The 11657-nt window shown below is 44.9% G+C and overlaps 1 protein-coding gene across 12 annotated transcripts in view; it reads right to left on the bottom strand.

Moving 5' to 3' along the window:
- Positions 1-315: 315 nt before the first annotated feature.
- ncam1a (neural cell adhesion molecule 1a) overlaps positions 316-11657 on the bottom strand; it is a 177769-nt gene continuing 166427 nt past the window's right edge. For 9 of the 12 annotated variants that reach the window (XM_029251563.1, XM_029251564.1, XM_029251567.1 and 6 more), the window contains 4 exons: positions 9467-9674; positions 7860-7976; positions 6336-6965; positions 316-1809 (listed from right to left, as the gene is read on the bottom strand). In XM_029251563.1, coding sequence (XP_029107396.1) covers positions 1686-1809; positions 6336-6965; positions 7860-7976; positions 9467-9674 — 1079 coding nt within the window. In that variant the 3' untranslated portion in view covers positions 316-1685. The remainder of the gene's footprint in view (positions 1810-6335; positions 6966-7859; positions 7977-9466; positions 9675-11657) is intronic. The other 3 variants (XM_029251572.1, XM_029251575.1, XM_029251573.1) reach the window with 1 other exon arrangement.

Below are 11657 nucleotides of genomic sequence, written 5' to 3'. Positions count from 1 at the left end.
TCTATTTATTTACTTTTTTCTTTCGAACTCTGAAGTTGCAAACTGGCAACAGCGCTTTGTGAGCGCCCCCCGGAGGGTGGCCTTTGACAGCAGCTGGCAAAGGGCAGGTCTGCGTAGGCCGCAGGGTGTGGCCCGTCTTCGCTCCCTCTGCGTGACACCGAACAATATGGAACGCATGCCGCAAGAAGAACAATATACATTTTTTTCAAAGGCACCGGTTCCCCTAGTTTAACTTTTTTTGTGTTTGTCATTGATTTTTCATGGAACATTTTGTCTGAACTATTCGCTATACCTTTCACAACCAAACTATGCAGATTTTTTTGTTATTATTCTATGACAAAGAACACATTTTTATTCACACTAGGATATTCACGCATTCACAGTGCACAAGCTTGCAGTCTAAAAGAATGAGAAACATACTGTACAAAAAGGGTCTGATTGAGTTATCTGTGTTTCCAAATCCACACCATAGCACTATGGCTTAAATAACAGAATCATTCAGGCATTTGTTTGATCTATATGCATAAAAAGAGGTTAACAACCCAATACGTACATTAGCTTCTAATCAGATCACACTTCTTACATGGGATAAACCAATGGAAACAGGAAACAGCTTTTTAAAACGCGATCCAGTCAGTTGGTAAAACAAGCCAATGTGGTTCTTCGCAGGAAATACGGGGGCTTTGGGACCCCCCTCAACTTAGTGATGGATGACTGTTCCCTGTGACATCTACTCCCCCACCCCCCCACTTCCCGAACCCCTGTCAGCCCCGCATATTTCTGAGGAACAGGTCAGCTGGGTCGGGACGAAATGAAACAGAGAGCAACGTGTCAATGAGGACGTGAGGGACAGTGTGCTCTTGCATCTGTCCGTACAAAATAACGGTGGCTTCTAAAGTACTTTTCAGTCGTCTAACCCTAACCGACAACTCTGACTAAAGTTACTCTGTTGGACGCAGTATTTTCACTGTCTTTTCATACAAAATCAAGCCATGTTCAGAAAAGGGAAATATGAAAAAAGCCGTGTAAACATCTCAGAAAAAAAAAACAAAAAAATGGAAAAACTTCTGTCGCCAAGCAAGCATGCTAGTGCTCTATGCTCTAACTACAACCTTCAAAATAATAATGATTAAAAAAGATAAAATAAAAGGCAGTAAACTTTGCACATATTCTTTTAACACAACAGAACATTAAACAATTCATTAGCAGTGGAAATAAACGTGGTAATACAGCATATACTAAACCAGATGTGATTTGAAATATTATAGTAACGAGTTATGGAATGTGCATGTGCACAACATAAAGGCATTATTCTTGGATAAAGCTAAATTTACCGTGGTTATCTACTCCAACTGGCTGAGATGTTACTAAATCCCCAGGAGACTGCTCTTGGAATTCGATTTTGGTTCCCTCCAATAACTTGAGATTCAGCTTAAATACAAGATCTTGCTTTTTCTTTGAATGTTAAAAATACACTGAAAACAAAACAAAAAACAAAACCGAACAAAAACATACATGGAAATAAAGGCATGTGCACAAGATCTTTTTTTCCGTTCTACAAATCTACAAACTCATCGCTTGTTCTGAAAACTCAAAAAAGACACCGAAGAAAGAAACCGCCTGTAATCTCGTTTTTGATGTTGTGTGTGAGACATCCTGTAGGTGGGGCTGTGGCTGCAGGCGCATCACGCTTTGCTCTCATTGCCGTTTGTCTGAGCAGCCTCGTTGGGGACTGTCTTCACCTCCGAAGGGGTCTTCTTCACCTCCGTCTCCTCAGGTTTGCTCTTGTCATCTGCTACGACGATTTTCCTGATGGGGAGGGGAAGCAAAACGTTGTAAGAGCCACGAGTTGCTAACCGGTGCCACTAGGCGCCACCTCCTCGCTCCCTTCTTTCAGGTCCTGAGCGCTGCTTTTGCATCCGCACGGCAAAGCACACGGCAGCTGATTCGCACATCAAACAAGATGGTGCGTCTTCCGCTTCTGTCTCTGTGGGGTGGCATGGGCACAGCAGAGAGGGTGGAAAGCATGCAAGGTTAGTAGATGGAGCACGGGTTAAGGAGCAGCATGGTACGAAAGGTGAACGCAAACTGGGGCGCGGTAGTACAGTCAGCAAAGCAAAGCCAAGGCTAAGCAAACACAGGTCGGTGTACGTGTCAGCTGAGATCACTCTCCAGTGCAGAGTGGTCCGTCTCCGCCTAGGAAGGGGCGAGGATGCTGAGGCCTGGACTGGACTCATTCATGCGGAGCCCATAGCAAAATCCTTTTAATGCACTCTCACTCTCCACTCCTGCAGCAAAATTATTGATAGCAGTGAACCATTTGTGAGACTAGTCTGTTTTTTTTTTTCCTGAAAATATATATGACAAGTGTAAATGAAGCGCAACAATGCACACGGCTACCGCAAACCGGTTGACCGCGCAGTGATCCTTACGGCCACAGCCATGTTTGCGAGAAAGGCTTGAAATGTAAACGGGCGTGCACACGCTGTGGCATCACCGATAGCAGGCGGGCAGCAGGAGACCTGATTGCACTGAATGTCAAAGACAATTTCTGTTGTGCAAGATGCATGAAGTTGAGTGGAGCTCCTGCCTGGGACTAGAGGATAGACTCCGATCTGTGGTGGGGGCTTCTGAGAGCTGGGATTAGATGCAGCAAAACACACATCATACACCTCCGTCCACACCATCTGTGCTTTTCTGTGCCTCTGCAGGGACCGTGCCGTTCTTGCCGGGGCCGCTCCACGAGAACGACCGCACGCAGCGATTACTTCTCCGTCGCGTGAGCGGCCATGTTTCACTCCTCGCAGCCCCGGGGCCTCAGTGCGCGCAGGGACCCCGTGGCATCAAGTGCGCTCAGTAACGCGACGGAGGCGACGCTATGCGGCCGCTCTTTAATAAATGGGATGATTTTTTCACAGATGTCCAAGGTTCTCTCTGTGCCAAGGCACGACTAAGAGAGAATGCACAAAGCAGCAGAGTGAGTGAAGGCTGACAGTGTGTTCAGAGGACATTATCGACCTTGGATGTGTGGCGGAGCCGCCGACCTGGCAGCTGAAGGATACCAAACTGAGAGACTGTGCACAAGTGTGTTCCAAACTGCTCAGGGGGAGCCAGGAAACCTGCAGGAAACAAACAGGATGTGGGGAGCACCTGAGCTCTTGCTGGTTTATAGATAACGCAGCAAATGGGAAAACTGCGGGGACTGGGACGGGGGTGGACGTGGTGCTAACCTAAGCCTACAATCAACCGGCAACAGTACTGTCATCCATGAAGGTTATCAAATAGAAGAAGTGTCCTGCACACGTCCGACAAGAGGTCTCCAGAGCTGGGCCAGACAGCAGAGGATGTGCCTTTGGTGCTGTCCGTTCTCCGTCGGCTTTTAAACTGTCAGCCGCGTTGCCGAAAACGATGACAAATCGCCGGAGACCTGGCAACTCCGAGACAAGCCAGATTCTGACCTGCACCACAATGAGCAAGATTCACTCCAAAAAGTCACACCTCAATGCACACCACTGATGGCTGTAAAGCCACAGATGTAGCCACCCTGTGCGCACTATGTGCTGCCAATGTGCTCTCCTGCAGCTGCAGTGGCAAAGCCCCGTATGCGCACTAGGTGGGAGTCATGAGCCGTTACTCGACGACTAACAGCAAGGACCGGAAAGCAAGCGGAAAATGTTGGTGTCCATGGTGGGGGTGCCACTTACGGCCCACTCCCCATTTACTGCTGGAAAAGAGCATGCTGAAATTGTACCCGTGCTGAAAATGCCTTAACAACAGATAAAAGAGACCACGGTTACAACAGGTCTCCATTTAAATCATTAAGTGTATGTACGCAGTAACAATGTTGGTAAGCCCGATTATGGAAGTGTAAATTTAGTCATACTCCTGGGTGTAAAATACAGCTGTTATTCTTGTTATTACTACTAACTGTATAGGTAATGAACAAAAGTACACAGCGTTGCAGTAGATAGCTAGGTAAAACTTTGCACTTAGTCAATCAGAATGTAGACAGAACACCTAAAATGAGCTTTTGGCAGGTTCTTCAGATGATCACTCAAAAAGAGGTAAAAAGAAAAACCAAGAACGCAAAGGCTGAGTTTCAGACTTATAAGATGATCAACCGCTGCTCTTGCATACCAGAGCCCCAATGACTGAATGCAGCCACATTTGACAGCTTAATAAACAACATAAATCATTCTAGAAAAGCTGTTAAGTACGTGACGCACCATGAGACTCCCCTTCCATCTTGCAAGGAAAAGTTGAATAAAAGTACATGATGGGGGAGGTAGCGGGGTGGGGGGTAGGTTGGGGGTCCCTTCGAGAACAGAGGGAAACCACAAAGTACCCTCCCGCAGCATGGTTTCTCTGAGTCCAGTGAAATACTTCTGTGCCTCGAGAGACATGAAACGACACAGAGGACTGGAGTGGAGGCAAGTAGATGTCGCCTCTAGCGGTGTGCGAGTGTCGGAGGGTGACCGGAAAGGCACTTGTTAATATTTAACAGCAGCAACCTGCTCCTCACCTAGAGAAACCCTTAACAGCAGCTCCACGGTTCGCTATGAATGAATGTCAGAGATGGATGCCAATGAGGCGGCATTAGGGCACAGCTTCATGGCCAGCATCTTAATAAACTACCAAGGTTTTGCCTGGAAAGAAGGAATTAAAAGCCTTAAAAAAACATTCTAAACGCTCTGCTTTGTTCTCGAGGGGTTTTGCAAGTGGTCACTAAACTTTTAGTTTAACGGATTTACTTTTTTCCCCCATCTCTTCTTCTCAAATCAATCCTGATTGGATAATGAGCCCCAACACGCACACTTGACATGACAATTGCTCTTTCCTTTGTCGACATCACTGGCAGCGGCAGTAAAACTTCGAGTGAGTGGCACCTTCTGGTTATTACTTCAGAGAGCAAAGACGACCGGCTGGACTAGAAACAATAATTTGAGATGACCCAAAATTGCGGGTAGGAATCACGGACATCGCGCTCATAGCATTAAACGGTATTGACATACACTGATTCCATTATCTGATATGCCACAATCCAAGTAACCCCTATATTTAACACCACTCGTGCAAATATTGTCATAATTAGAATATTCAACTCTGTTAATTGGACAGCTTAAACAGAATAATGAAAAGCACAGGAGAGAGGCCATCAACTGGCAGTGGCTGCACCTGAAAATCCCCTCCATTGCTGGTGCCATGAGTTCCAGAGCTGTGTCTCTAATGGAGGAGACATATGTGGTCTCTCCTGGAGGCATCATTCAGGCTGAACTCATCCACAGGTTCAAGCAGGCCAGTTATTGCTGTCACTCTCGTTGAAGGTGAGCCCCATTATGGCAGGCGCTAACACTGAACATCTGAACCTCAATACCCTGATACTAGCCAAGTAGAACAGTAAGAAAGCCTAATTCAGTGTGCAGCAATTTTATTTCTTTAAGTTGTTTTCAATCATCAGTTTGAAGCCATTTTATAAAACCACTCTGGCTGTACTTCCAGGTTCAGTTTATTCAGTGAAAGTGAAGTTAGCTGACTGAAGATATTTGGCAAAGACCAAGTGGAGCAGTCCTGGAACCAGAATTCCTCTAATGGTATTATATCATCAGTTTAATTATCCCCGGGAGATATCTGGTTCATCTTTGGCCAATTAAGGTTAAATGGAGATCTTAAAAACAGCCATCAACTTTGACATCTGGCCACTACCCTGAAGTTGAGACCATCATTCGACTTTGGCCTTTCTTCAACTTCGTGTTCACTTTCCTGATGGATGGACACAAAGGGAGCGTTTTCCTTTCCGAGCGTACACTGGAAAGGAAAGCACTGTTGCTGCGGCGACGCATCACTACAACCATCAACTAGATTTAAACCTTATGGAAATGCCTTAAACAACCTTAAAGTGTCTCAGAATGAAATGGCTCATAAACAAGGGAAACAGCAACAAGGGGACCGTTCTTCAAAACGGAGAGAGGCAACAAACATCCATTTTGCGTAGTGTTGGCGCAGCCTGCCATTGATCACTTGGTGAGATGATCAATGAGAAACTCCCACCCCTCAGCCTGCTCTCCATTCTGCCTTCTGGGCTATGTTCCTAGCAGGGGGCTTTCACTCCACACCACCCGACCCCACACAGTTCAGAAGTAGTCACTTGTGCATGACACTCAGAGGACATACAAAGTGATTGGTGCCTGCAGCTCACATGCTAAGGTGGTGGCATTAATGAGAAAGAACATGCATCGAAACAAACCACAAACACACCAGATAATGAGGAAAGACACAACAAGGGTGGTGACAGGAAAGAGGTGACAAACAAATAAGACATCTAGAAGAAGCCATACTCGTCCTGGGCTGGTGTGGGTACAGCAGTGGAGTCTGCAGGGGGCCCGGTGGGCTTGCCCAGAGCGTCAAAGACATCCTTGGCAAGGTCAGTGTCTGAGGTCTGGTAGGGTCCTCCGTCTATTTGTAAATCTTGGTTGTGGGAGGGCTTGGCTGCACTGTCAGTGGCAGTGGGGTTCTGGGATGGCTCAGGGAGGCTTTTTGCAGTGGCCTGTGGTGCCTCACTCCCAGGGAGTTTCGTGGCATCTGCTTTGGTGGGCTGGGAAGTGGGGGTGGGGCTCGGGTCAGAGGCAGGCGTGGGGTTGCTCATGGCTTCGGCGGCCTCTGGACCGTTGGTGGCTGGAGCCACTTCGGCCTTGGCTGCCAACCCTTCACTTAGGTCGACCAAGGGAGCCTCCTTGGGGGCGGCGGAGGGAGCGGGTGTAGTGGAGGAAGGGGAAGTTATGCTAGGCTTGGGGGTGCTAGACTGTGGGACTGGGGGGGTGGCTTTGGCGTTGGCAGCTGGCGGCACAGCTGCGCTGGAGGTAAGGGTAGTGGACTCGCTAGCGGGGCTGTTCTCAGTGACAGTGTCAGAGTTAGTGGCGACAGAGGGAAGCAGGTCCACCACTGCAGCAGTGGTGTCAGCAGCAGGCCTGTGAGACGAGGATGAGAAGAGAGAGAACACAATATAGTGCCAGTGAGAGAGAAAAAGAAGAGTGTCGGGATTTGCAGGGGGTGCGACTGACTAGTACGTGAGTGAGTGCATCATGCTGTGACCAAGCACCAGCCTGCGGAAGACCCCCAGCTAGTAAGACCCGATCAAACCGAAACAATCAGAGCAGGAGAAAGTCATTTACAGCAAGTGGGAGGAAGTGAAAAGTGCAGTTTTGTTACACTAACATTCAGCTGACATAAGCTCCAGACGTAAACTTTCATCGCTATTGATTGCTTTGTCTGAATAGATAAATACAGAAAAACAACTGAAATGAAAAACAAAAAAAAACGTCTTTCACTCATACAGATCATTCCAGAATAAACCCTTTCCTTCTGCGTAAATATTACAATCTGTTCTCAGAGGGGACAGACGAGCAATTTGTATTCCCAGCCCCGTGAAATCCCAAGCTATCAGTAAAACACCAACATGGCAGTGAGGCATATTTGCATAGTCCTAGACACCTTCTCATTTTACTGAGGAACAGATCACCCACCAGAGGCTTACATTTTCTATACATAATTCAACAACTTTCATTTCATAACATGACTGGTGTCCTGCATTTAGTTATAAAGAGTCCTTACCCATGTAAGGATATTAGTTTTAAATCAGTCTTCAGGAAACATATATGCACTCAAAACTTTTCATATCCATTTAAAAGATCATTTAACTCCTGTGTAGGCTGAGTCAGCTAGAGCCAAGCATGTAGTGTTTCCGGCACGTCTAGGACGGAACAACAGTGATACGGAGACAAAATGTCCACACCCTGCAGGCTTTGCTCCCGCAGCAGCGCCAGTACATCACTGGATCAGAAGTAGGGAGAAGGGTGTCTTACTCAGGCTCTGTCAGTGGGGTGGTCTCATTGGGCTCGGTCTGCCCCCCTGCTTCGTGGTTGGGGGTGCGCTCCTCCTCTGTCCTCACCTCCACAATCGGCTCCTTGGACTCGTCTTTCCTGGAGTGGGGAGGGGGGCAGAACTCGTTGGGAAAGACAATAAGCTGGGATACGCGGGACCGCTCCAGTGCTTGAGCAGCTACAGCGACCTGGTTCTCATGGCAACGGCATGTAAATACGTTGTCTACAACGGCCTGGCACAAATGGAATCGGATTTAGAGTATATGGCTTTGATAGTCATCGCATTACAGGTTTATGACATAATGTCAAAAAATGTGTGCTTCTGGGAACTTGTGATATTGTACCAATCTCCCCCTAATGCATCTTGATGAGTATCATTTTGCCCCTAATTCTGCAGCAGTGTGCAGTCGCTCCAGACAGACGAGTTGGCCCCACAGGCGGAGAGACTGGTGGCTATCAGCAGCTGGACTGTTTGCACAATTTGACTTATTTTTGGCAGGGTCTTTGGAAATAATACACATTTTCCATCTAGATCTTTCAAAAAAGGCAGCGAACAACACTGTGGTTACAGATATGGACTTGAGACCAAAGAGTTATTGGGAGCTCCCCTGCTATTGTACCTTTAAGAAAAGGTCATTCGTGTGAAAGGGCTCCGCAAACACTGCCACAGCCAAAACTGCAGAAATGGATCGGGTGTACGTCTGGGAGGTGTGCACACAATACGATATTAATTTACTCCACAGCCAACATAACATAGCAAAAATATCATATTGTGAAACCATTGTAAGACCATTAATGCATAACATTAATGCAAACACTTTCAATTCTTTTAAAAGCCCAAAAAGATTTCAATCAAGAAAAAATATTTCCAGCTCTAAAAACATGTTTTCCAACCTCATGAATAAAAAAAACATTATGAACAAACATAATTAACATAAAAAAATTTGAACCAGCAGACACGGTGACACAGCAGAGTGCAGCTGTTTCACAGACCCTAGATGGGCATTAATAAAGTGTTATTGTTACTTACATATAGAAATCAGCAACAAATTACACTGCATTTTTCCTTTAGACTGGAAGAGCTGCTGTCTTGATATTGGTGGTGGGGTGGTGAGTAAGAAACGTAACATACAGAATTAAATTTCGCTAAGGGAACAATGAGCATCATCGGAGCACTGCCACTTCCACCAGGGTCAGATAAACAATGAGGCAGTTCCAACCATGAGGCCAACTGGAGCCACTGAGATACTCCATACCACCTCCAGCTGCTCATTGGCTGAATAAGAATAACCATAGAATAGTTATAAAAAAAAAATCAAAACAAAAAAAATTATGGCTATATTCTCATCACTGACTGGCTGTCATTCCAGCTACGTCTCCGCTGTAACTTTCGTAGACTTTGAAGAATGCCATGAAATTTGCATCGTATTGTGAAATTTTCTTATAGGGCGGAACTCATGTTATAAAGTAAAAGGTGATTGTAGGGTGAAATAAATGTATTCTGAGGCTATAGTAATGATAAATAAGAGTAGCCTTGATGAGCGCAATTGTAGGAGGGAGGCCTGAAAGCACTGGGAAAGGCCACTCACGTGAAGGAGGCCTTGCCCTCCTCAAGGTCCTTGCTCTTGGCCCCTGGCCCTGCCTTGCCACAGAAGTTGACAGCGATGCACATGAGCAGACCGCACTTGTTGAGGAAGTAGCAGGTGATGTCCACGCCCACCAGCAGCAGCACAAAGACGACAATGAGGATGCCCACAATGGCCCCTGTGCCCAGGCCAGAGCTGTTGTCGATGGGGTCTTCGGGTACAGAGACAGCGGCGGGGAAGGGGGTGGGGATAAAGAAGACAGCGTTCAGTCCAATGGTCACCAGAGTTATAGAGAGAAGAGAGAGTGCATGGACAGAACAGTGGTGTCGCATCATGACACCATGCATGGAGAAATACTGAAGAAGGTATTAAACTGAAACAACAGCATTTATGCAAACTAAACATTTTTACCTGTTTAACCCTCCTGATATCATCAGTATGTTTACGAACTGGAGTATTAAAAACCTCTCCATTTTAGAGCATATTTTAATCGACTCGATAAGGTAATTGCACAAAATGAAACACTTGAAAACAAGTTTCTTGTTTTTTGTTTCGGTTTGCCCATGAACAAGATTTTGTATAATGTAATGTGTCTTATGTGAAGCTTTAAATTACTGAAATATGTGTGCGTAATAAAATGGTTACATTTCCTCCCTAATGTCTTAGATACTTAATATTTTTCCTTGGCAACTGCAGCCCACACACACTGCAGTAAATAAAAATGACAACTAAAAATGTTATTCCAGTAGCTCAGAAATGCCAAAACTGCAAGAGGTATGTCAAAATTAATGAAAGTAAAAGTGCTGTGTTGTCAAAACACAAACTACTTAGCAGGAATAAATCAGGAAAGTGTTTTAATAATATTTATATAATTATTTCTATTTTTGTAACTTACAATTAATTAGCATGCATTCGGTCAACTCAATACTTTGCATGACACCACTTTACATGCAAACATTAAAAAACTACAAAAATAAAAGTACTACACATAAAAGTATAATAAGACCAACTTAAGACTACACCACTCACTTAACGACATACTCTCGTGTCAAATTAACCCGAACCTTCGAACTTGAGGATGATATTTTTAACCATCTGAAGTACCGCCCTGGAAAGTTGAAACATTGGGGAAAAACACAGTTCGCACAGAGAATTCAGTATTCAGGTTCATCTGATGTAGAACGACTGATGACACAAAACACAAACTCACTACAACACATGTTTCTCAGAGTTTAATGCATTTAATGGTTAGATGATAAAACTTTGTTATGGTGCTAAGTCTTCCATTTTTCATCTTCAGTTCTTCAAACTGTTAAGACATACATAAAATCTATATGATAAGTTGATGTCTTTCTTCCAAGGTTACATACATACAAAACCTTGATTTGGAATTTCTTGTTCACCCTGGGAATTCTGGTGCACCTTAGCAATGTATCAAATGCATAGAACTATATATACAAGAACAAAAAAAAAAAACTAAGAAAATTAAACTGCCACTGTCACAGAAATTGTCTAAACATTAAACATCTGTACGTAATGTATGATACAATAAAGAGAAACAAAATTATACTGTTAAATTAATTTCAAATTAATGAAAAGCACATCATTTAACTGACAAAAACATTGACTCTCCCATAACTTCTAGTAATCTGATGCATTTCCAACTGTCCAATCCATGCGTGTCAGGAGCTCAAGACCAGATACTAAGTCATACAAATTCAATAATGTCAGCATTCAGCCACACTTACCAATAGGCTGATGACCAAGAGTGGATCAAGAGACAAAAAAAAAAAAGGGTGCAGATACTGTACAAGGATGCTGGATGAGACGGAGTTTGTGAATGTCAACGCAAAGTAGCTTTTGGTAAAATGTGCTGAGAAAAGATAAAATTATGATCAGCAGGCTGGCAGGACTGAAAGGTGAGGTGCAGTGTCTTGCCAGTTTACGAAATGCTTGAATTCTTGTTCCGTTTTACTGAAACAGTGGCATAAATAAAACTGCTCATGTATGAGGTACCTCAGCTGAGAGAAATCGTTCACTTCAGGCGAGCTCCAAGATAGAGGGTCTTAACTGTTATCGTCCTACATCAAATATCAAGCTTTGAGCTAGCCGGGCATGGAGCGATCTGCACACAAACGTGGTCGAACCCGCTCAGCCAGCATGGGAGCTGGTGCAGGGGTGTGGGGGCGAAATG

This window comes from Scleropages formosus, chromosome 4 (assembly GCF_900964775.1).
Source record: "Scleropages formosus chromosome 4, fSclFor1.1, whole genome shotgun sequence".
NCBI classification, from domain to species: Eukaryota; Metazoa; Chordata; class Actinopteri; order Osteoglossiformes; family Osteoglossidae; genus Scleropages; species Scleropages formosus.
This window is presented reverse-complemented; position numbering and strand designations above follow the sequence as displayed.